The sequence below is a fragment of the Canis lupus genome, chromosome 15, assembly GCF_003254725.2.
Source record: "Canis lupus dingo isolate Sandy chromosome 15, ASM325472v2, whole genome shotgun sequence".
NCBI classification, from domain to species: Eukaryota; Metazoa; Chordata; class Mammalia; order Carnivora; family Canidae; genus Canis; species Canis lupus.
This window is the reverse complement of record NC_064257.1, coordinates 13,765,147-13,791,851: the sequence shown is the minus strand read 5'-3', so window position 1 is coordinate 13,791,851 and position 26,705 is coordinate 13,765,147. Positions and strand designations below refer to the sequence as shown.

The 26,705-nt window shown below is 39.6% G+C and overlaps 1 protein-coding gene across 1 annotated transcript in view; it reads right to left on the bottom strand.

Annotated features, from left to right (window-relative positions):
- EFCAB14 (EF-hand calcium binding domain 14) overlaps positions 1-26,705 on the bottom strand; it is a 44,968-nt gene that overhangs the window by 10,516 nt on the left and 7,747 nt on the right. The window contains exons 3-10 of the mRNA XM_025420197.3: positions 25,820-25,965; positions 15,266-15,364; positions 11,220-11,330; positions 9,053-9,157; positions 7,909-8,100; positions 6,396-6,482; positions 3,989-4,100; positions 2,830-2,955 (exon numbers count right to left, since the gene is read on the bottom strand). Of these exons, the coding sequence (XP_025275982.3) occupies positions 2,830-2,955; positions 3,989-4,100; positions 6,396-6,482; positions 7,909-8,100; positions 9,053-9,157; positions 11,220-11,330; positions 15,266-15,364; positions 25,820-25,965 (978 nt within the window). The remainder of the gene's footprint in view (positions 1-2,829; positions 2,956-3,988; positions 4,101-6,395; positions 6,483-7,908; positions 8,101-9,052; positions 9,158-11,219; positions 11,331-15,265; positions 15,365-25,819; positions 25,966-26,705) is intronic.

The following is a 26,705-nucleotide window of genomic DNA, read 5'->3' as shown; positions in this document are numbered from 1 at the left end:
ACAAGGCAGGAAACCACAAATGTTGGAGAGGATGAGGAGAAAAGGAAACCCTCTTACACTGTTGGTGGGAATGTGAACTGGTGCAGCCACTCTGGAAAACTGTGTGGAGGTTCCTCAAAGAGTTAAAAATAGACCTGCCCTATGACCCAGCAATTGCACTGTTGGGGATTTACCCCAAAGATTCAGATGCAATGAAACGCCGGGACACCTGCAGCCGATGTTTCTAGCAGCAATGTCCACAGTAGCCAAACTGTGGAAGGAGCCTCGGTGTCCATCGAAAGATGAATGGATAAAGAAGATGTGGTCTATGTATACAATGGAATATTACTCAGCCATTAGAAATGACAAATCCCCACCATTTGCTTCAACGTGGATGGAACTGGAAGGTATTATGCTGAGTGAAGTAAGTCAATCCGAGAAGGACAAACATTGTATGTTCTCATTCATTTGGGGAATATAAATAGTAGTGAAAGGGAATATAAGGGAAGGGAGAAGAAATGTGTGGGAAATATCAGAAAGGGAGACAGAACATAAAGACTCCCAACTCTGGGAAACGAACTAGGGGTGATGGAAGGGGAGGAGGGCAGGGGGTGAGGGTGAATGGGTGATGGGCACTGAGGGGGGCACTTGACGGGATGAGCACTGGGTGTTATTCTGTATGTTGGTAAAATGAACACGAATAAAAAATTTATTATTAAAAAAATTTTTTAAAAAGCCGAAGACTACAGATCTCCTTAAAGTGATATATATATATATATATATAATATATAGTATATATAAAGCATCAGGCACCTATGTGCTCTCTCTCCCAGCTAAGAGAGAGTAGTAATATTTCTATATTATTTGAGCCAACAGGATTGGCGAGTTTCTATCACCAGTCTCTTCTGGTATTTCCTCAAAGGCCCTGTAATGAACACCTAGGAGGGCTGATTACTTACATAATATTCTAAAAGGACTTGATTGTGTTCCCCCACAGAAGAACTTCATAGATTTAGTCTCTAATAGCTGAAGACAGTCATGAGGCTTCAGTTTCTTTAGAAGTCTTCCTAAATCCTCTTCCTCTCTTCATTTAGTCAACCCCACATCTAGACTCTATGGGCCTCCTGCTGCCTGGTACTTGGGAAGAAAGGAAATTCCCTGAAGGGGAAGCATTGCAATACAAGGTCCATCAAGGAATTTTGCAGATCAGCTTCTGAAGAACGTCCTACTTTGAGTCCTGAGACAGATCCAGCGAAGCAGCTAATGTCTCAAAAGCTCTGAAAGCCAGAAAAAGCAGGTGGGACACTTGCTCTCAATGCCTGCCACCAAGTGGCTCGCTGGAAAATGTTTTTTGTTTGTATATGGGGCATGAGCTTATAAAATGTGCTATGAATTTGGCAGCAGTATTTAAATAAAAATCTTACTGCTGCTTTGGATCATTTCAAAAGTGTAGTCATCCAAAGTGTGTAAGGCCTATGTTATAGATTGAAGTACAAATGTTAAGATGGCCATTTTTTTTTTTATAATTTTTATTTATTTATGATAGTCACACAGAGAGAGAGAGAGAGAGAGAGGCAGAGACGTAGGCAGAGGGAGAAGCAGGCTCCATGCACTGGGAGCCCGACGTGGGATTCGATCCTGGGTCTCCAGGATCGCGCCCTGGGCCAAAGGCAGGCGCCAAACCGCTGCGCCACCCAGGGATCCCAAGATGGCCATTTCTTAATCTGCTCTAATAGTCGTTCCTATGTTAATTCTCATCAATTCTTGATGTAATAAATGGAAAGTGGGAGAAGGCAGTGGTGTTGCCAATAAATAATTTAAGACTCTCCGGTCTCCCCAGAAAATAGAAAGAAAAAAAAACTGGGGATAAGGGGAAAAAATAACTGCATTTATATGGCAATATAAATTTAAGTCTTCCATGCTTTAAGCATTTATTATAGCCTGCAGATAACTCATTCACTTAACAAATATTCATGTACCAGGCACTATGCTAGGGGCTTGGAAGTAAAGTTAATTTTCTATCTTCCCAAGAAATTACAACAGAGTGACGTGCTAAACAGGGGCAAATATAAATTATTAAAGAGCACACATAGGAAGCACCTTAATCCAGTCCTAGGAGGTAAGAACTGTTTCCTAGTGGAATAGTTTCTAAGTTAAGGTAGAGAGCCAGGCAAAGATGGGGGGATGGCAACGGCGATTTTACAGGCAGTTAGCAAAAGCAAAATCAGAAGACTCTAAACTTCACAATGAAAGATAGCATATACTCTGCTGGGAGCAAGGAAAACATGTTTTACTGTGACTCATATCCTTCTTACTAATGTTTATCTTGCTGATTTTCAGCCAAAGGACCCCTTATTTTTGGAAGGCCTTAGCAAACAGGGTCAACTTCCATTTTCTAATCTCACAGTATTATGGTTGCTTGTTTGCCTTCTCCACTGGACGGTCACATCCTTGAGGAAAGTGAGATGGTATCTTATGCTGTATTTTTACTGCTTAGCACTGGGTCTAATTAGGCACTCACTCAATGAATGAAGACTCTCTAGTGCATTGGTTATAGGAGTACAAACTTTGGTGTCAGACTACCTCAGTGTAAATTCTCCCTCAGCCCAGTATTTGCCGTGTGGATTTAGGCAGTTTCCCTATTGATAAAGTGGGTATAATACACAAATATTTATGTTCCCAGGATTGTTAACAGGACTATATGATGTAATGCATATCATGTCAAATTTCTGGCTCACAGGAAGTGCTCAATGTTATGTTATGATAGAATTCTTTTTCTTTTAAATTAAAGAAACGAAGAAGTTTCAGCTTTAAACCTGTTCCTTATTACTCAATGATATAAAAATTTACCTTGGATGCTAGAAATTCCTGGTAGGACAACAGGTCTTAGCTGGGAAGCTTTCTCAATTTGACCTCCAAGAGACTGTGGAAATTTTGGCAATACTGATGGCTTTGATGTGAAACTCTGTACATGCTCTGCAACAAACACATACCATTGTAGTATTATCAAAACTGACACCAAATTCAACCAGTACCAAAGGTCATGTTTTAGGGCAATTGCATATGTACTTAATTTAAGAGAAACAGTTGAGAACTAAGTAGCACAGTGACTATATGAAGTTAAAGGCATGGTCTGAGATACGTAGTGTGGGTAAGTGAAGATCAATCTATATGATGTAACATTAAGGTTTAAGCTGTGGGAAGCCAGCCCATGGGAAGCTCTTATAGTACAAGTTAGCATTATATAGATTTAGATGTTAAGAGTTTAAGTTGCAAGTAAGAAGAACATTGGATATTTGACATCCTACGGGCCATCCTATAAGCCTGATCTGGGGTATGTGTCACCAGATCAACTGGTGCTGAAAGAGGGCTTCCATACAATTATGCAGCATGATGTTAGGACCAGGCTTCCCACTGTAGTCTGTTCCCTATCCAAAAGAGAGTAAGAAAGGTTGTAATGCTTTCCCCAAAATGAGAAATATTTGTGGGGAATAGGGGTCAAAGCCAACCCAATCCAGTGCTTTGGTAATGTCCTTGAGACATTCGCTAATATTGATTAGATATGTCCCTACCTAGAACCAATAGCCTTTCCAACTCAATGATCCTATTATTATTTGTTAATGGCTTTTCAGAAGGACTAATATTTATTTTTAAGTAAATTTTATGCACTTAGTGTAATGAAAAGACTCCCGTAAACAACATTTAGGGCTGGTTTAATATACACTATGACAGTTACATTTTTGCCTATAATTGGATGCAGACAGCATGGAGAAGTCTATTTCAAGCTAAACATTACCCATTCTTTCCTTAATAGACTGGAATACAAATCATGTACAAAATGGGCTTTTTCTAAATGAAACCAAAGTGTATCAGCTTCATCTCGGTGCACTCAGGCATCATTCCCTCAGTTTGATCAGTCCTGCTGGAACACCTTTCCCCACTCTCTGTGTGGGAGGCAAGCTGCCCAAGCCTGCGTGAAATATTCAGAAGCCAGCCCTGAGTATCTCACCTTTGTTAATGATGTCTGGAGGCCTGTTGCTCTCAGGTTTGTTTGTGAGAGCACTGATCAGCTGCAGTTTCTCTCTTAGCTTGGATACTTGAGTATCTGAACTATCTTCTTTCTGTCCAAAACAAAGATCATATAAGGCTTAAGGTGGAAGTTAAGACCTTATCTGATTCTTCATTATATTTCTAGAGCCTATTTAGCATGTAGTGTTTGACTTCCAGTAGGTTCCCTATTACAGGCAATGAAGGAATGAATCAACAAATACTAGAGATACCTCTGGTACTCAGGCCTGATAAGGGTCTAGAGGGATTTGAAGCTGGACCATTAGGGGAACATTATGCGACAGATGACCTGATTCACTGCGAACATTTGGCTGATGCCGGAAGGCATGTATGTGTCAGCAGTAAAGGAAATGTACTCTTGCTCAGGTGCCCATGCAACACCCATTTCCTAAATGAGTAGATATTATTTTCTAGTAACTATTTCACACTAAATAATTTTCCTGATATCTTACTTCACCTTGTGACTAAACAAATTTAGAGAGAGTGTTATACTCTTATCACTTAAAAAAAAAAAAAAAAAGGAACCAACCCTGGCTTTTCCTTCTCTCTTCCCACGATGAGGACTCAACTGGTGGCAGGAACTGTTGGGAACACGCAGAAGGAACTGTAAAATTTCTAATTTGTTTACTTGCTTATATCTTTTTGAAAAGTTTCTTCTCTATGGCCTTCTTCATTCCCAGGATGACCCAGAGTGGCATACAAAAAATACATTTAATTGTAAAAAGAGAGAAGTCTGGTTTCTGTGAGGCTTACTATTTTCTAACTGTTTAGCCAGTGTGAAAGGTCCTGATCCTATGTTCAATTAGAATACCAAGTTATTACATGTTTCTTTTATTCAATTATTTCTCTCTGATCTTTAAATAGTTACCATATAAATCACTCTTGGTTTATTAAGGAGCGAATATATGGACACAGGTGACTAAAGCTAAGTACTACACACTTGAAGAATTTATGAAGAAACTAGGGAGAAATTACATATGGTTAGGATGCTTGGATGAAGTGGAATAAAGGGACCAATACACCAGGATGACAGTAAAAACACAAAGGGTCTGAAAGCAAAACCAGGAAGCTTAGGCCAAAATGTGCATGAGCTGCATTTGATTCTGATGTTTACTGTTAAAATCTGGATTGTTGCTGAAAACACTACAAATCTCTAGCAGTAACCATCTGTTACTTTTTGGGCTCAACAATTTATATCCGGATCTTTGGTTTTTCTTGTCATTCCTCAGGTGGGGTATTTATGTATTTATTTTGCAGAAGCACTTAGAAAAGTCAACAGAAGTCTAGCTCACAAAGCATTAAAATCTTAACATATCTAGACTATACGAAACAATTATGGAAGAACAAATATAGGTGGAAAGTATTAAAACTGAAAACTGCCTATATTATGGTTCATTTCTAAGTGCATTTCCTCTGAACCTCACACCCTTGAGCTCCTCACACACATTGGGCACCTGAGATGGTATTTTAGCCAATCAGCCACAATCTTCCTTGCTTTATCTTAACCCAGATCTTATAATATTAAACAACACTCTAGTCACAGAGAATGTTGCAAATAAACTATCTTTCTTGGAATATCAAAGCATATCACAGACTGTCTTACCGTGACAATATGTCAGGGAAGAACTTAAAAAAAAAACAAAAAAAACAAAAAAAAAAACAGGGAAAGGGACAAGGTGAAAGGAACAGGCTGGGACTTAAATGGACCATGTATGTACAGAGACTGTGATCTAAAAATAAATGCTGATTAGACACCAGTTTTCAATGATCTCTGCCTCTGTTCACTATCATTAGTACAGATAACTTACTGTCTTACCTTAAAAGTCATTTCCTTAGGGAAGCTCTCCTGATCTTTGGTAACATCCTCATCAGACCCTATACTCTTCCTTTATAGCACTTATCATACTCATGCTTAACTATCTGTTCAATTATGTATTAATGATTTTCTGACTTTGAGCTCCACCAGAATAAGGGTCACCTGTCTGTCCTGCTCACTGTGGTCACCCCAACTCCTTGCAAAGGGCCTGGCACAGGGTAGGTGCCTGATAAAGTACTCTCTTATTCACTAATACATTAATTTACTAATCACTTTGTCTTGAAGTCGCAGCAAATGGGAACCAAAATGCTCCTTTTGAGAAAGAAACAGTAGCTCAAAAGCACAAAGGTGCTGTTGTGGTTGGTTGGTTTATTTTTAAGTAATCTCTACCTCCAACATGGGGCTTGGACTTGCAACCCTAAGATCGAGAGCTGCATGCTCTACCCACAGAGCTAGCCAGGCACCCCTCAAAAGCACAAAGATGCAGACGCATTATTTTTGCTTCAAAATCAGCCCTCTATTATTTATTTACCTTTATGCTTTGGGTTTTTAATGTATCTGTTCTGTTGGTCACTTGATGCAGGGACTCTCTTTTCAGAGTGGCAGCTCTATTATCCATCTTAAAGGGTAAAAACAACAAGATTAAAGGTAAATATTAAAGCCTAAACAACACTTTCAAGACAAATTGGTCAAATTTATTTAAAGGTTCTCAGAGTACCTTCAACAGAAATACCAGTGGGAGAACAAGAGGAGAGGGAGAAAGGCTGCTGAGATACAAAGCTGAAACTGGTGCCTCAGAAACCTTAAAACTTCTGAAGTATAGATGGCGAGAGGACTTACACCCAGAAGCATAGTAGGGAGGATGCTGCTGGAAGAAACAGCAGGACAGAGGGTTCTACTAACAATTTCCTCTTCTGGAGGAAAAGGACGGGGAGAGGAGAGGGACAGTACGGGGAGTTTGCGGCAGTAAGTTTTCACTATTCAGTTTTCACTAAAACTTTCAAGGCCTACAACTCCTCAAATCACCCCAAATTTCTAGCCCCTACTTAGATAAGTTCAAAAGGGTTTTTTTAAACAAGGCTCCTTTAATCTTCACAGCTTTGTAGTAAATCACACGTCCTTGTAAAGTGGGAGGGGGAACTGGTCTTCTGATTCTAACGTCCAAGCCATGTCAGCAAGCTGCCAAGGCTCCACTGTGGCAGAGCCGGTTCAAAATCTGACTTCCAGGTGCTGGAGTTCAATCTTACTTGTGCGCTTGCTTCTGGCCCTGCTGTTTACTTGAATTTATGGTACAATTTCCTGTTTTAGGCTTCCATTTCTTACATATGCCTGTGTCTTTGTTAATCGTTAAGGATGGGGCTTGCAGCTATTAAAATATTTCCCCATGGATCCCAGCACAACGTATATACGAAGGGGATTTAAAAACACAAATTTTATTGACAATAACATGCAAACCAGTAAAACACATAGTCCGCAAGCTTCAAAGACTTAGGTCACTCAGTATCCTCATGTAAAATGGGAGGATGGACTCAATGACCTCTCAAGTTGAGCTGGTCTGGCTGGTCTGTTTTAAATGGCTTTCTTGCATTAGATGAAAAAGGATCACTCTAATATGCAGACATAGCAGGATAAATCTGAAAGTCAAGCTCAGGGTTAAAGAAACAGCACAAGATTCTTCAGTTATTGTCATTGTCATTGCTCCACTCTTAACAACTTAAAAAAGAGCAAGAAGACCTCCCTCGGAAATATGTGCCAGAGCTTCCCTACCAGATGGGTCACTGGTAACATGATAGAAAGCTTGTCACTTCTGCCAACCACTTGTGGGGAAGGCCAGGCAAGCAAATGAACTCCTCTACGTCTCCCTTTCCAGATCAGAGCTAACTGTGCCCATGGCATTCACATCACAAAGCTAGTGTGAAGCTTGGTGCAAACAGCTCCTCCAATATGCCGGGGACTGGATCCAAAAAGTCTACGGAATGTCATCCACATAGAGACAAAACACACTGCAACACAGAACATACCACAAAAGATTTGAAAAGGCTTACCACACTGAGGGACAGGTTCGCTTGCTTTTCTACCTTGCTCACAGCAACCAGATCTGTTTCCATCAAGTTGACCCTCTGGGTAAGGTTACTGACTGTTTCATTCATTCCCTCGAGTTTAAGATCATTCTGTCTCTGGTACCCCACTAGGGCACTGTTTACCTCCTCTAAGGAGTTGTGAAGGTACAGGATATCCTGGAGTGGAAATAAATCAAATTGTGGAATCCAGCTAAAGACATACACTAGACAAGCCGGCCAGCAGCACTAAACAACCATTACTATGTCACGTTACTGAAGTAAACTCCTCTTCCTGGTTTAGACCATTGATTGTCTGTCTTGGCTTTGTCCCTCCACTCTAAATTGCTCCAAGTTTGCTCCCTCTGGAATTGTTTGATCTCAGCTAGACAAGAGAGGAAAGGGGTCTACCTACATGATTCACTCTCTGGTTCCAGAAAGCTGAGCTTGGGAATTGATTTCCCAATGTTTACCTCACCTGCTGGCGGGAAAGCTTGCTGGGTTATTAACTGAAACGCCTATTAACCTAATTTGTCAGGACAAAACTACCTTAGGAACAATACCAATTACTGAATTGGCTCATGTAGCAAAACCATAACAAGTAGTGCATTATTTAGTACAAGATTCAATTATTTTTATTGACATCCTCTAGTACTGATTGCTACTTAAAAATGAATGATGACTACAGGTTTTAGAGGGCATTAAACTCAGGACAGGAATTCCTCTCCATGGAGGTTTCCTTTATTTTTTTTAATGTGATTCTGAACTTGATAGCCTTTTTCCTCCTCCTGTCTTTAGAACATCTTAACTTCTAGGGATACGCTTTCCAACATTTTAGAAATGTTAATTTGCCCAGATTGCTATTTCTCATGAATATCTTCTTCAGGATAATCTGGCTATTCTATGCCTTCCAAGATGTGAAAAGGAATTTGCTTCACTGATTGACATACAGGGGAAAAAAAGGAGAGTGCCAAAGAAGAGCCAAGATGGCATCTTGGTTTCCTAAGATAGTAATACATATTGCTCTCTGCTCAGCTCTCAGGCAGGCATGGGATGAAGCACCACAACACTAAGCCCAGCTATTCAGGCAGCCCCCAGAGTCCATTGTGGGCACAGGGAGTTAAGCCAGTACCTGTTTCAAATTCTCACTGTGAGTTTTATTGTCAAATTCTGATATAGCCGAAGGTGATGGAACGATCTGGTTGTTTCCACTGGTCTCTTTCAAGAAGTGTTGATTCTGTTAACAGAAATGGAGATTAGTATAGGCAACAACTAATTACCAGGTCTACCTAACCATCTGGGATGGTCCTAGAACATTCTAGCTTCCCACAGGGCGTATCCACAGATTAATCAATAATCATTTCCCAGGAGGGACGTCTGGTAGGCTCAGCGGTTGAGTGCCTGCCTTCGGCTCAGGTTGTGATCACAGGGACCCAGGATTGAGTCTCACATCGGGGTCCATGTATGGAGCCTGCTTCTCCCTCTGCCTATGTCTCTGCTTCTCTCTCTCTGTCTCTCATGAATAAATAAAATCTTAAAAACAAATAAAAAAACCCAATTATTTCCCAGGAGCTTACAGTGTGACCAGTCTTGTGCTTGGCCCTGAGGGCACCAGGTGCTTTTGGGGAAGCATGAACTGGACCAACGGCACCCAGACACATCAGGGAGCTGAGGTCCTCCCAGTCTGTTTCTCAGTCTCTGAATGGAATGGAATGAACTCCCCAGAAACCAGTTCTCTCCTCCATTACCTGTACTCCCAGAGAAACTATAGGATCACTTTAACTTCTCAGGGGCCAACTCAGTCTGGACCTGGCTAGTGTCATAATTTCCCCAGGACTAAAGAGGTCTGTACACTCAAAGAGTAGCTAGTCATGTAACCGCTAGCCTTATTTTAAGTACAACCAATCATGCACATTACTTATTTTTCAGTTTTAACAGCATATGCCAAGATTTATGTCTAAAGGTTACTCTTCCTTTTCCCATCCCCTTCCCACTGGCTCAAGTCTCTTTGCAGAGACTGAAGTATAACACATTTATATAAACTTTTTCCCTCTAGTAGAAAAACTTTGCATGGGTTAATCTTTCAGAGCCTCTATCTATGACTTAGTATAAAATGTTCCAATGGGGAGGATTACCATCGGCAACCATGGAAGTTTAAAAGAGGCAGATTTAATTATAACAGAATGCAATTAGGGAAAATAACCAGTTTTCCCTGAAATCTGAAATCCCAGACATTTATCAACCTGCTTTTATAAGAAACAAAAGGCAACAATAAAGAAAAAGAGAGGTGGGAGAAAAAGGCCCCATGGTTCTCTAAAGCATGAATTTTTGACTTAGGAAACAGGTATTTTGGAAAATACTTATTATTTTGAGAAAATGCTCAAGATATTAACATAGCAGTAATGGAAAAACTGCTGAGTTAGAGGTCTTTATTATTATGGATCCCACAGACACTCAGCAGGAGAAGTGAAACTGGAATCCAGGGTGTCTGAACACCTAGCTCAATATCTCTCCAGAACAGCCACATTAAATACCAGTGAGGGGTATTTGTTTTGAAGAAAAGAAAAACCGTCCTTTTCTAGAACTCTAACATAGCCCAAGTCTCCTAGGTACAAATTGCCCAATTTAAACTCAAAACTCCAAGGCTGGAAAAGAACATGCAGGATAGACCTAGAAATTAGTGAAGAAGCTGGGGAACTGTTGTGTTCCTTGAATAGTCCTGATTTGTACATATAACTCCGGAGAGGAGAGTTATATGCCTCTTTACTTGGCTTCTCTTCGCTACAAAGTCTGAGAGTCTGTCCAAATTCCTGACCTACAGAAGAGTGAGAAATAACGTGTTGCTTTAAGCCACTAAGTTTAGGGTGATTTGTTATCAATCCTATGACACTTCCCTTTTCTTTTCTTTTTTTTTTTTTAAGATTTTATTTATTTATTCATGATAGTCACACACACACAGAGAGAGAGGCAGAGAGAGGCAGAGACAGGCAGAGGGAGAAGCAGGCTCCATGCAGGGAGCCCGATGTGGGATTCGATCCTGGGTCTCCAGGATCACGCCCTGGGCCAAAGGCAGGCGCTAAACCGCTGTGCCACCCAGGGATCCCACACTTCCCTTTTCTTCTCCATTTTCCTTCCTATCCATTCCACCCAGGAACTGTATCTTACTGCTGTTATTTCCTCCACTATAAAAGGTGCATGGTAGGGTCTGTTCAGTTGAATGGGAAGATGGCATTACTCCTACTGCAGAGAAGAGGATAGGCGGAATGCAGATTTCCTGCAGCATTTGTAGATTTCCTTACCATGTCACTCTGCAGTGACTCCATGGTTTTCTTGTGTTCGTCCACAGTCTTCTGTATTGCCTCCACAGCAAGATGGACACTGTTTAAAGTGTTGCCAATGGTAGCTACACTCTGAAAAGAAACATGTCATAAGACCAGTGTCTTTTCCTTTTTAAGATTTGTAATAGCTTTACTAAGATGTAATTGACACAGTGAAGGGGCACATATTCAAAAGTTACAGCTTGGTAAGATTTGACATATATACCTAGGAAACCATTAGCAAAATTTAGATAATAAACGTCCATCACCCCAAGTTTCCTCAGGCCATTGTGATTTTTCCCTCCCTTGCCCCCAGGCAGCAATAGATCCACTACATATCTGTTTGCATGTTCTAGAATTTTGTATAAATAGGATCAGTGAATGAGTATGTGGAGGTTTTTTGTTTTCTTTTTTTGGGGGGTATAGCTTCTTTCACTTGGCTTCATCTTTTAAGATTTATACAGGCTGTAGCCACTTAGCTTGTTGCTGAGAAGCATTCCATTATATGGATACATCACAGTTTTAAATACTCACCTGTTGATGGACATTTAGGTTGTTCCCAGTATTTGACTAGTACAAATAAAGCTGCTGTCAACACTCATGTCATTCATATACAAGTCTTTATGTGGGCATATGTTTTCACTTCCCTTCATTGCATGCTTTTTCATCAGCATAACGTCTAGGATGTGAATGGCTGATCATACGGTAGATATGTGCTTAACTTTTTTTTTTTTTTTTTAAAGATTTTTACTTATTTATTCATGAGAGACACAGGGAGAGGTAGAGACATAGGCAGAGGGAGAAGCAGGCTCCCTGCAGGGAGCCTGATGTGGGACTTGATCCCGGAACTCCAGGATCACACCCTGAGCTGAAGGCAGACACTCAACCACTGAGCCACCCAGGAGTCCCAATGCTTAATTTTTTAAAAGCTGCCAAGATGTGTTCCAAAATGGTTGTACCATTTTACATTCCTACCAGCAGTGTAGAATTCCAGTTCCTTCATATCCCCATCAAAACTCCTCTTCTCAGTCTTTTTAATTTTAGACATTCTTTTAGGAGTACAGTGGTTTATCACTGTGTTTTATTTTATAGTAAACACTGACCTAATGAAGGTCAGTGTTTTTAATTATTTCAAGTTTCTTCAAATTGAATTTCACATAGCTTATGCAGACATAATTAACAGGAAACTATACATGTTTATGGTTATATACAGTTGACCCTTCAATAATACAGTTATTCGATTTTGCAGTCAAAAATCTACATATAACTTCTAACTCACCACTTTACTAATAGCCTTTGATGAGAAGCCTACCAATAGCATAAACATTTAACACATATTTTGTGTATGTATTTTATACTGTATTCTTACCAAAAAGTAAGCTAAAGAAAATGTTAAGAAAATCATGAGAAAATACGTTTACAGTTTGTACTGTATTTCAAAACAACAACAACAACAACAACAACAACAACAACCAAAAAACACATATGTGGACCACATAATTCAAACCTATCATGTTCAAGGGTCACCCGTATATATAAAATTATATATAACAAATAATTTTCTGAATTTAAAGGACTTTTCCTAGAGAAAAAACAAATTTTCTTAAAGAAACAAAAAAAAAAATTAGTTCCTAAGTTTGGGACCCAGAGATAAGGGTCTCCCACAACTGCCCTTACCAAGCCCTATGGTAGGCAAGCAGAAGGCCACAGCTAACACTAGACCGTCATCACGTCAGGAACAAATGATGACTTCTGAATGACAATGAGTGGAACCATTTTTGGCTTTGGGAAGCCCAGTGTTTCAGAGATGAAGGAAAAATTCCATTCGGCAGCATTTGTTACTCTTTTGCTTTAGAATCCCACCAGCAACTGCTGAGTGGAATGAGATGCGAGTAGTGGCTTACTTTGTCTTCAATTAGGCTTAAGGAGTCCAACTGGACTAGGGACTGGGGAAATATGATTCAGATACCATCATTTTAAAAAGGCCTGCCCTAAGGGATGACATCTAAAAGAGTGTTACTATTTGGTGGGTGCTGGCCTCTCATTAAGATCTACTGACGGTTTTATAGTTTTATACTAAATACATTAGTATTTTTAACCTAGGTTGTTTCTATTATAGTGACAGCTAAGAACCCAAAAGACCAAGAGATGACATTTTCAACACTTAAAAAAAATCATGAGATACACTGAGATCAGGTATTTGGGATGATCTTCCACTTCAAAATGGAACCACTTGTATTAAAAGTAGAATCTGACATTATAAGCACAGTTTTGCAAAGTGAAAACACACACTCTTAGAAGTCTCTAAGCTGGGATGTTATCTATGTGAGCTCTGTTGCTACAGAAGCTACAGGCATTCAAAGACATCTACTGTTAGATGATCCTCGCTTGCTGGATGTATGAGCCCATTAGGATGCAAGATAGTAAGCTCTTGTTTAAGATTTTTTTTTTTTTTTTTTTTTTTAAGGAAGCAGCTGACAGAGCCATGTGAACTCTAGAGCAAAACCCTGAAACTAGTATTCTCACCAACTGCAAAGTGCCTGGCACAAACTGGAGGAAGTGCCACAAATGTTTACTGAATTAATTAATGCAATAAACCAATGTCCTTTTCTAATGCTAGACTGCCAGAGTTGCTTCTGCATTAAAGACCACAGAAGCCTACCTTTTTTCCATTTGACTCTTGGGAATAATAGCAAGAAGACTGCCTCATCATAGTTATCTCTCCGCCTCCTCAGGCCACCCCCTCCCTGCCCCCGCCGTTTAAGTTGTAAGCAGATGACCATCTTGGATAAACAGCAAACTATGGAGACTGACACACACAGATGGTGTGGCTACAAAATACCAAGTTCTGTTTCTGCAAGTGGCACAGGAGTTCTTTACTCCTTTGTGGAAACAATTTATATGTTTATAGAACCTGGTATACAGTCAAATCAAACTTTTTATACACTAAATTTGAAAAGTCAAAGACCTTAGATTTGACACCCAGTTTTTAGGGTTCCTTTCCTCCAGCATCCCTTCTTCCATTTCCTGCTTCAGGGGTTAATGTTGCTTGTGTCCCAATTAGGCATCTTTTTATTCCTTCCTACCCCTATCCACTCTCCCCATCCAGCTCTACATATTGCTGCATATTATTTGGTTGGTCACTGCCTCCTGCTTTGGTCCAGAATCCTAGGGATCAAGTAAATGGAAATTTCAAATTATTTCTTGCCTAGGCCCTAGAGTTTAGGGTACATAAAAGTGAACTGCTTAGAGAATGTAAACCTTTACCTTTATAAAATAATATATATTGTTTTCTAAAATGCTTTTTACCAATTTATGCTCCCAGGATGAGTGTTTGAAAATTTCTTTCTTTTTCTCCACATCCTTGCTAACACTTATCATATCCTAAACTTTTAATTTTTGCACTTCCCCCAATTATTATTTTTTTAAAAACCTCTTTCTCAAACATGAAAAAAATAGCAATTTAGAGCAACTCTCTTCTATAGTTGGTCTGCTTTCATGAAGACATTTTTTTTTTTAAGATTATTTATTTATTTATTCATGAGACACAGAGAGAGAGAGAGGCAGAGACACAGGCAGAGGGAGAAGCAAGCTCCATGCAGGGAGCCTGACATAGGACTTGATCCCGGGTCTCAGGATCAGGCCCTGGGCTGAAGGCAGCGCTAAACCGCTGAGCCACCCGGGCTGCCCTCATGAAGACATTTTGGATGATGAATTGAGAAGGCAAATGATGAGAAGCAAACCCATGTATGTTAACCTAAGAGTCCTAGTAGAGAAATTCTGGGATTCAGAGAGCCAAATAAAAAGATGTAAATCCATAAAAACCACAACTAAACTCACCTGTTGCAAATTAAAGGCCCAATTTAACCAAACCAAAACAGGTTCTGAACTGCTTAGAACAAAATGATATATTCTATTACTGCCTTCTTGGAGCAGCTAATTTCAAATGCTATGCTTTCAGAAAAAAACTTGTTAGAAGCTAAAATGACAGCAACAGGTTAATCTTAGTGCCCACATGCAGCACTTACCTTCTGAAGTCCCTCTACAGTAGCAGGCAGACTAATTAAGTCTGCGGCTGACTTAACGTTGGCTTTCAGGTGGTTTACCGCAGAAGTCAACAGAGAAATCTGAAAGAGATTAATAATGAAAAGAGAATTTGGAGAATGAATGCTTACTGCACAGACTCTAGCTGATGATATCAAGGCGCCCTTGACTTTTATTGTTTCTGTGATCCAGACATTATACCCTGTCAGCTCAAAGAGTAGAGAACTACAATACTCTTGGACTTGGGATGCCTGGGTGGCTCAGAGGTTGAGCATCTGCCTTTGGCTCTGATTGTGATCCCGGGGTCTTAGGATTGAGTTCTGCATTGGGCTCGCTGCAGGGAACCTGCTTCTCCCTCTGTCTATGTCTCTGCCTCTCTCTGTGTGTCTCTCATGAATAAACGAATAAGATCTTAAAAAAAAAAACAAAAAAACCCTTGGACAGAACCGAGATCTGGAAGACAGCAGTAATACCTCTTCTTTCCCTGCCCCATTTAAAAAAAATTATTTATTTATTTATTTGAGAGAGGGGGAGAGAGAGAAAAAAAAAATGGGCGGAGAGGGACAAAAGGAGAGGGAAAAAGAAACCCAAGCAGCTTCTGTGCTGAGCATGGAGCCTGATGACCTTAGGACCCTGAGATCACGACCTAAGCTGAAACCAAGAGATGGACACTTAACCAACTGTGCTACTCAGGTGCCCCTTTCCCTGCCCAAATTAAACACCAGTGCCAAAGACAGAAAGGCAAGTATCATTCTTTACTTTACTTCTGACAGCTACCAGATTCAAAATCTTAAGTTACAGAGATTACAACACAATCCTTCAACAATTGGACAGGGAGAAACCTAATGATCAAGGACCCCTGAAAGATTTCATTTTGATAAAAAATAACACCTTGGTTATTTACTGAACTTTTGTTCCTGACCAAGTGGGAACATACATTAAGTAAAAGCCCATCATCTCAAAATATAGTCTATAGGAACTTGTACAACACTTTAGATTACTTGGGGATTCAGTTTTGGTTTAACAATGTGATTAATATTTCAAACTCAATAGTTCAACCAAAGTATTACTCTGTACTGAAGGGGCCCAATAAATACTCACTGATGTGCTGACTGATGTAGTACATGTATTAAAATAGGAATTGAATAAAAATAAAACATATCTTCCCTTCTGCTATTTAGGGGTAGAATTCTAAAAAGCCTGACTTCTCTCTGGAATGAGGACTGAGGAAACCTATATAATACACAATTTCAGGCTGCAGAGATCATATTCTAACACCTTTGTAGTATGGCTCAAAACAGTCTTGAAAGATTCTTAGTTCCAAACTGCTTTCCTGTCCTGAATTCTAGGATGGGACACAAATCTACCAGTAGCAGTTATATTCAGAATGGCCTCATACAGTAACCACTAAAGTTTCTGGACATTCTGTTATGTGCCTAACATCATGGCAGGCGGCAGATGGATAGCACACAAAGTAAACCTGATCCCTTATTCTTTCCTTCAACCAGTGCTGGGCATCTCTGTGCTAGGCACTGCTGCAGGCATTGTGGAGACAGTGGCAAACAAGAACATGAGGTTTTGCTCTTAAGGAGCTTACATCCTAGTAGAAGGTGAAAGAAAAACAAAGAAAAGTATTGGATTAAGCACTAGCAAAGAAGTTCAACAGAGTTCCTGGAGCAAAAAGCAGAGTTTTCTGAACCAGGAAGTCTAGTAAGGAGCCCAGGAACTCAGTCCTCTTTCCCTCTTTCCTGTAAGGAAGAGTATATTCAGGGGCTTCAGGACATTTTTTCATTCATTCATTACTGCAACAAATGAGACCTATTTCATACCAGTGGTGAATTAATACAGATGTCAATGATCTTGTGGTATTTACATTTTAGTGCAAGGAGAAAGACAATTTCATATAAGAAATATACTGGATAATTGGGTGCACTAGAAGAAAATTAAAATAAGGTGACCTGATGAGTGACCAGGTAGCTACTCTCCCAACCCCCCCCAGAAGGCTTTATTACCCGGGGGGAACTACTAGGGCAAATGCCCCAGTGCAAAGAAGAGCTTGGCATATTTAAAGAATGGGAAGAAGGCTGGGTGGTAGGAACATATAATGGGAGTGAGAAAGAGAGGGAGAGACCAGGAGAGAGGGGTAGAGAGGGAGGTAGAGATAGGTAACATTAAATAAATAATTATGTACTAGATGTAATGCTGAAAAAAAGTTCAGAGGAAAGAATATTTGTGTAGGCTGAATGGGACAGGCTTCACTGAAGTAGGACTCGGATAGAGAAGTAAGTAAGCTTTATACATATAAAAAGTAAAGCAGGTTTTCTTTCTATGTTAAATAGGTGAGTGTGGCATTAGGAAATAAGAAGGGAACAAAGCATGAACAGGCCCAAGAATATCTTATCTTCATGACCTTTCTCCAAGTGACAATGATTTATTTATTTGTGTGATTACTTGATTAAGGATTCTCTCTTCCACTAGACCATAAGCTCCATGACATCACGGACCTTGTCTGTTTAAACATCTTCCATCATCTACCTGGCATACAGACATGCACCAGTTAAGTATTCACTGAATGAATGTATGGCTGAGAAAGAATACTGTCTAGGAAGGACAGTGAGAAGACTAGTCCAAGCAGAGTAGAGGGTAGACGCCAGGAAGGAGGAGAAAAGCATAAATAAGCAGTCAACGCATTTTTCTCCCCAGTAAAATGGCTTAAACAATAAAAACTGTTTAACAACAATCATCCATAGGGATGTTTTAAAATATGTCTATAAATTCTTTGATAGTCTTCCCTTCAATAGCTGGAACCTAACCCCCCTTCCCTTGAGTGTGGCCTGTCCCTACATAATAAAGTGGAAGTGACAATGGGCAACTCGGGAAACTAGGTCATTTTTTTTTTAAAGATTTTATTTATTGGGGATCCCTGGGTGGCGCAGCGGTTTGGCGCCTGCCTTTGGCCCAGGGCGCGATCCTGGAGACCCGGGATCGAATCCCACATCAGGCTCCTGGTGCATGGAGCCTGCTTCTCCCTCTGCCTATGTCTCTGCGCCCCCCCCCCCCTCTCTCTCTCTCTCTGTGACTATCATAAATAAATAAAAAAAAATAAAATTCTAAAAAAAAAAAAAAAAAGAAAAAAAAATTTTATTTATTTATTCATGAGAGACACAGAGAGAGAGAAAGGCAGAGACACAGGCAGAGGGAGAAGCAGGCTCCATGCAGGGAGCCTGATGTGGGACTCGATCCCCGGACTCCAGGATCAGGCCCTGGACTGAAGGTGGCGCTAAACTGCTGAGCCACCTGAGCTGCCAGAGACTAGGTCATTAAAAGCACCAGGGCTTCCTCCTGGATTCCTTTTGGATCACTCACACGAAGAAGCCAGCTGCTGTGTTATGAGAACACTCAAGCAGCCCCATGGAGAAGCCCACATTGTGAGGAACTAAGATCTGGTGCCAATACCCATGTGGGTGAAGATTCTCTAGTCCCAGGCAAGCCTTCAGTTGATGCGGCCTTGGCCTAGACCTTAAAGAGATCCTAGCCAGAACCACTCTAAGCAGCATTCAGGTTCCTGACCCACAGAAACTGTGAGGCAATAAATGTTTGTTGTGTTAAGTTACAAAGTTCTGGGATGAATGTAATATGGTGACAGATGACTCATACAGGCCATAAGGATTAAATGAGATATATAATTAAAGCTCTTGGCACAGTACGTGGTACAAACAAAAATACCAATTAGTGTTAGTTTCTTAATAGTGAAATTTAATAAGCACTTAAACATGTAAATTCTCCAAAATGCTCCAAAATCTTCAGACTAATTTTCAACATTCCAACTCTGCATTTAAAAACAAAATGGGTGAGAAATCTCACCCCACAGAGAGATACTCTCAGCAAACTATAAGCCTTTTAAGAGTAGCAATTGTATCATGAAGGTTGTTTTCATCCATATCTTTAAAAAGATATAATACTGAGGTTCTGAAAAGGACTCAAAGAAAATAGGCATTCTTATGCACTGTTAATGGGAATGTAAATTGGAGAAGACCTGTTATCTAGGAGTATCTGTCAAAATTTGAGTGTTTATATTCTTTAATTTAGCAATTTCATTTCTAGAAATCTATCTACACATTACTTGCTCAAGTGCACAAAGATATATACACAAGAGTATCTACTGTTTCCCTATTTGTAACAGCAAAACACTAGAAACCATTTAAGTGTCTATTGCTAAGGATGTGGAGATATATCCAGAGTGAACAAAGCATCTTGTGGAACAATATATACTGAATGACTCTATCCATTTGGTATCTCTCTCTCTCTCTTTTTCTCTCTCTCTCTCTCTCTCACACACACACACACACACACTTACCCATAAGCTGATTCTTATGAAAAGCTATTATGATTTTGATAGAAAATCATGGAAGAATGCAGCCCAGACTCATGGCAGTGGACACCTATGGGGACCAGAAATGTCTGTGTGTGTTGGGGGAACATACAGAGATGAGGTTGAAGGGGAATTTTCATAAGAGTTCGTTATATATTTTATTGTTTAAATCTTATATAAGAATACATTCACATATTATTCACAAAATTTCAAAGACAAAAGATGGGAAAGAAATATACATATAGGAAAAAGACAAGACTCTGGATGCGTTTAATAGATTTCCTAGGCTGGCCTTTTCTTCCACGCCCTTCACTGGGCCTTCCAAGACTATCTTAACATGCTCAGTCATAAAGTGTGAGGAAGGAGGCCTTCCCTCAGGTATGTTTTACTCAGTGCCCCGAAGTATGTATACGAATGACTCAATACCAACTTGATGGCCAAGAATATGGTTATTCCAAATGCCCTATCCATTGTGTGATTACCTTTAGGCCACCTAAGGGAGTAAACTCTTTCCACTGATAACTGGCCAGTTCCTAAAAGATGCAAGCCATGTTTTGGGTGGAGTGATCTAGGTAGAAACTATTCTCTCAAGTACTACAATATCCTGAGGCTAATCAGAAGCATCTCAAGAATGGTAATGGCCATTGTGGCTGGAGGCAGCTACCACTTCACCCAAAACCAGAGGAGCAGATGAAAGTAATGCAAGTAGGATAAAGTGAAATACTGGTCCACTTCTCCCCATGCCCCAAACACTCCAGGGAGGGGATAAGCTGCCTCCATGAAAGAGTATGCCCTGGAGAGCTGACAATTAGCTCTTCAATTACCAAACATAACTTAGGCCTTCTTACTCATTTACAAGACCTGAACTCCACACTGGTCACTAGGACTCAGCTACATTCCCATAAAACTGCAAAACTGGATTCCATCTTTCGGCATTCCTCTTTGAGAGTAAAGTAATGTCAGTATCTATGGAAAAGTACAGCAAAGCTACATATGGAACTAGAATGGAGAGACAAGGGGCACTTTCCTTTTACTATCTCTGGCACTGCTCTAGTCTCAGGGTAGACATTCTAGAATGTCAGATCAGATTCAAGCATTACAGAATTTATCTCTAAAAGTCACACAATGTAGTTCAAAGAGTCTAAAAAGTTGAATTAAGCAGAAATCATTAGGAAAAAACCCTACATTCCAGCCAAAAGATGAATCATGACTTTTATGCATATTACATGACTTTTCATTAGCAGAATTAAAAATAACCACTGTAGACCGTTTGCTTATTAGACCATTTTATACTATAAAGTCTGAAATGCTGCTTTTTTTACTTTGGGGTTAAAATTAAGGATTCTTTAAATAGTAAGTAAAAGAGTTACTAAAACAGCTAATCATTAATGATGAATGATTATAAGCCTTAGTAGGGACCTGACATCGCAGCCTTTCAACTTGATCTACTGAGCACCTACTGCATCTGATAGAGGATACAAAGATTTAAGGCAGAATAGAAAACTGAAAACAGGCTCCTATGCCTCATATATTTTAATATTAGCAATGCCACACAGCTGTGCAACCTTGAGCTAACTACTTAACCTCTTTGAGCCTCAGGTTTCTTATCTGTAAAATGGAGATACCATTTCCTATTTCATAGGGTTATAGAAGCAAAAAAGGAGATCTCACATGTAAGTGCATCTAACAGTGGCCTACACAAAGAAAACATTTAATGAATGGCAGTTATCACCATCATCATCATGCTTAAAGCTCACAAGTACAGTATATAACCTTCTAGTAAAATCAGATGTATATACAAATAACTATAAGGTATCAGGACTAAAAAAAAAAGGGGGTATCAGGACTGAGTGCCAAGAGATAGAGAGCATACTATAGAAGGTCACTCAAGATCCTTCTTGATATGGCTCTTGTTGACATATCCGTATATCTAGCCTCTTTTCACCAAACTATAACTATAATGAACTACTAAAATTCCCTGAACACACTGTTTTTCATTTTTCTATCCTTTTGGACATACAGTAAATTCTCATTATTCACAATAGTTATGCTCTAGAAAGTTGCAGCAAACACTGAATTAGTGAATACTGAACCACTACTCCTAAGGGAAGTATAGGCTTAGGTTCTTGAGAACTGTCTGGTCACATTTTTGTCAACTGATCAATATAATATATAAACTTGTTTTATATGTGTTTCTGTTTAAAGACATCTTATTAAGTGTGCATTGCTGAACTCATGCCTGAAGCTTATCTAACACACATATTTTCTATATAAGGCACATCACAGCCTTCTTGCACTTAGGAATACTAACCAGTACTTCAGCATTACGCTTGAGGGACTTCAAGCAGTAGAATCATAAAAAAAAACAAAAAACAAAACAAAAAAAACCCCACAAAAGTATGAAAACATGGCACTAAATATAATTTTAAAAGGAAACCTGTTTACACTAGGAGAGTCGAAACAAGGCAGAGTGTCACCTCGCTTGACATCCATTGGAAATGTCTGTGTTGAGTGACTCAAATATTCTGTCATTGTACACCTGTCAGTGAATGACTATGAAAGCACCACAGATATAGATTTGGGGGTTGCAGACAAATTTTAGCAAATAGGCAAATTCACAAATATGGAATCTGCAAATGAGGATCAATTCTATTGATGCTTTAACGATGATGCACTTCTCTCTTTCTGTAGAATTCACCTGGCCAACACTATGTGCCGGTCAGGACTCAGCTCAAGATATGTGAGAAGCTTGTGTGACCCCTGGTTAAAAACATCCTTAAAAATGCCCAATAGCACTCATCTGGACCTGACTCTTATTGCTCATCAAGCTATTTTACAATTGTTTACTTTTCTGTCTCCTCTATTTGGCTGTAAGAGCCTTGGGGGCAGGAATTATCATTTTTGGCTTTGAATCCAAGGCCCATACAAGTAGCTCATTAAACAACTGTTGAGTTACAGTCTTCAAAAAAGAGAGAAGAGACTCCCTATAGTGGTTGAGAATGGCTACAGGTATGAAATCAGAGGTTTCATGAATAAAACAGAAAAGTAAGATTTTAGCTATTAAAGGTTTTCAATGCAAAATTGGATTTTAACTTATTTCAAACTAATGGCTTCCCCCCCCAGGTGGCAATAATTTCAACTTTACATTGGGATAAGGCAGTTCTCATTAAGTGATATAATCCATTTTCTTATTGTTTAAGCCACTTTTTTTTTTTAAGATTTTAAAAATTTATTCATGAGAGACAGAGAGAGAGAGAGAGAGAGAGACAGGCAGAGGGAGAAGCAGGCTCCATACAGGGAGCCAGACATGGGATTTGATCCCAGGTCTCTGGGCTGAAGGCAGTGCTAAACTGCTGAGCCACCCGGGCTGCCCTAAGCCACTTAAAAAAAAAAAAAAATTTATTTATTCACAAGAGACAGAGAGAGAGAGAGATAGGCAGAGACATAGGCAGAGGAAGAAGCAGGCTCCTTGCAGGAAGCCCGATGTGAATCTCGATCCGGGGAATCTGGGATCATGCCCTGAGCCAAAGGCAGACACTCAACCACTGAGCCACCCAGGCATCCTTGTTTAAGTCACTTTTTTTGTTTAAGTCACTTTTGAATTACTCTTTAAAACATAATTTGCCAATCCATTGTCAAAAAAAAAATTAAACATAATTTGCCAATAAAAGCCATCTTAGCTGACAGTTACCCTTAGACATAGTAACATAGTTAAATACCAATTTTATTTTTATAGCTATTCTAATTTAGGACATATCCCTTTTCCTTGAACAGACCATCAGATATACACAGACATTAATTTCAGAAAATCACTCACAGAGTGATGAGCTCCCCTAGGACCAATATAAAGTTTACTTCACTACCACCACCCTTCTGTGCCCACACTAGCAGAGAATTCCTCTGCTTCAGGCTGGTCTCAGCAGTCAGTCCCCTCATCTGTGAAGATCTACGGAGACTAAAATGGTAAGAGTTTCAGTTCAATGTCTCCCTGTTATATATAAGAAGTCCTGGAACTAGAGTAAACTTTTCTTGTATACCTGCTTTCCCATGTACTTCTTGCACTAAAAGAGCCAGGCCAAGAACAAAATGATTCCTTTGTTGTTAGATTCCTGGTTAATAAGAACTCAAAAGCCAAAATATGTAGCAAAGACTTGAAAACCTGTGTGTCCTCTCACACCGAGTACCAATTTCCCCTTTTGATTCTTTCCACAATGCTGATTTACATGAAAAAGATGAGACAGAGCTGACATTGACTCTTCATCTTGAAAGATTTCATCCTTGCCTCAGAACAGCATTCTCCATGACAGACTCCATGGAATCCACGGCTTGCCCCAGTGAGATTATGCTAATGAATTACTTCTCAGTGCTTCACTGTGGTCTGTTTTCACTTAATATAATCTCTGACCAAACTGCTAATTTGCTGTCAATAAAAGCAAGTCCACAATTTATCCTATTCTTTTTATAAAAAGGGAGTGACTACTCGTTTTTCTCTAATTACTTGGAGTTCAAAGATAAGTGATAATGAGCAGATACTGAGTGCTACAACCTGTCAGTTATTCTTTGAGTAATTTTATTTTTTATTTTTTTTAATTTTTTAAAAAAATTTTTTTAAATTTTTATTTATTTATGATAGTCACAGAGAGAGAGAGAGAGGCAGAGACACAGGCAGAGGGAGAAGCAGGCTCCATGCACCGGGAGCCTGATGTGGGATTCGATCCCGGGTCTCCAGGATCGCGCCCTGGGCCAAAGGCAGGCGCCAAACCGCTGCGCCACCCAGGGATCCCCTCTTTGAGTAATTTTAAAGGGAAATAGAACTTAATAGAAGATATCATAAGGCATACTAAGGGTAAGTTATTGTTTTCAGAAACTGTTATTTCAGTTATACATGTATGTATGTAGGTATATGTTTAGTGGGTAATGACATAAAACATTTCTTTTTGTGGGTTGCAGGCGAAATCTGAAAGCCATTGTTGCAGGCCACTGTTGCACACCACTGACCCCTGGACTTAAGTGCTGACCTGCCCCACTCCCACACTGCTGCTGAAAGCTGGCAGTAGCTTCAGAAATGTGGGTAAGCACTTTATTAGAGCACAGTGCTCCCTGCCAATGGCTGATTATGAACTTTGGCACTCCATTCTGAAGAGAATATCTTCTTAGCCCCAATGAAGATGGTGCATCTATTTTTAAGCACTCTGCAGCTGTACCATTCTTTCTGTACTCGAGTTTTCTTGCCAACACACCTTTTTTTTTTAATATTTTATTTATTTATTCATGAGAGACACAGAGAGAGAGAGAGAGAGAGAGAGAGGCAGAGACACAGGCAGAGGGAGAAGCAGGCTTCCATGCAGAGAGCCTGATGTGGGACTCGATCCTGGGTCTCCAGGATCAGGCCCTGGGCTGAAGGCGGTGCTAAACCGCTGAGCCACCTGGGCTGCCCCCAACACACATCTTTTTTAACTAAACTGCAAAAACCGAGAACAGCGGCTACAGTACCTCATGGCAACTCTGGCACCTTTTACACAGGAGATGCTTGATCAATCTCCTGTGCATTAGCCCTTTCCCTCTGGGAGAATCCCTCTTTTGGAATCAATGCCTACTGAGATCTGGCCAATTTGGGAACTGGAAAAGTTTTTGCTCTAGGCTTGCTTGCCTGGCCAAGGTATTTAACCAACTCTGCTCCTCCTGCTGTGGTACTCTAGAATAACTATCATTAGCTATGGATGGTTTACAGATTTGTGTTACTCCAGTGTATAGCATTATGCCCAAGGCTGTAAGTTTGTGAACTCTATTAAACAAAGTAAGCTCTCATTATCTAATACAAAGAGACTACCCATTTTTCCTCGAGGTTAGAATGACACTCTTTCTCTTTATTTTATCCTACACTGCTCCTAAGGAAAAGGTGACTCAAGAATTTCCAACTCCTTCCAAACTACTCTACTTGATAAGACCGTTTCTTTGCAGAAAGGGCTAACATCTTATATATCTGGTAAATGCACAACTATTACCCATTTTACCTGACCTTAATGTGCTGGGATCACAGTATGCAAAACATGATTTCAAAAAGTAAAACAATCAGAAGTGAGTGCTCTATACCTACAAATGCATACTAAACAAACAAAACTAAACATTCACAGCTTACACAGAAATAAAATCACACATATGCTACCTGCTTATTCATTTCTGTGATGTTGATCCAGGCTTTGTTCAGGCCCAGCTCCCCAGATTCAATCTTCTCAACTTGCTTTTGATTGCTGAGTAGTTCTTCATTAAGTTTGGGAATTTCTTGGAATGAGCTTTTCTGATTAGATTCCACTAAAAGCAAAAACAAGAATGATAATAGCCATCTTGACTCCAAGATGAAAAAATTATCTTACAGTATGAAGGAAGACAGATTAATAGAAGTGATCCTGGTAGGACGGCTGAATTCCTATCTACCAGCTACATGGTTTATGTAAATGTACATTTTTAATACTAAAGCATCATTTTTACTGGGGCTATTTCACTATTGGCAGTACAACTTTTAAAAGTCAGATGGCTAAAAATGATAACAAGTATTAGCAGAAAGAAGTGAACTTGTATCTCAACTCTGTAACTTACTGTGATCCTGAGTAAATTACTCAAATTCTTTGAGATCAGTTTCCTCATCTGTAATAGAGATAAAATATACTTTACAGGATTTTTAGAATTAAGTGAAAGAATGGTTGTAAAGTACTAAAAGGGCTCAGTAGGCATACAACATGTGATAAATAAATACTAAGTATTAACCAGAGCAATTAAGCTTTTTGTTTAGTCAGTGAAGATTTATAAACTTCACTCCATTAATGCTCAAGGTGACATCAAAAGTTCTCTCTCTAAATGCTTAAATATACTTTTTTCCTATCTCAAACTGGTCATATGCAAGATGGGTTCTTAACCACCTTTCAAGTGCTATTATGTGGACTATGATTTTAAATCTTTTTCATAAGCAGCAAACGATGTTTTCCTAACTCTTAAATCAACTCAAAAGCTCAAAGTGAAATAGAAGATAAAGGAACATGTCAGGTGAAGTATAA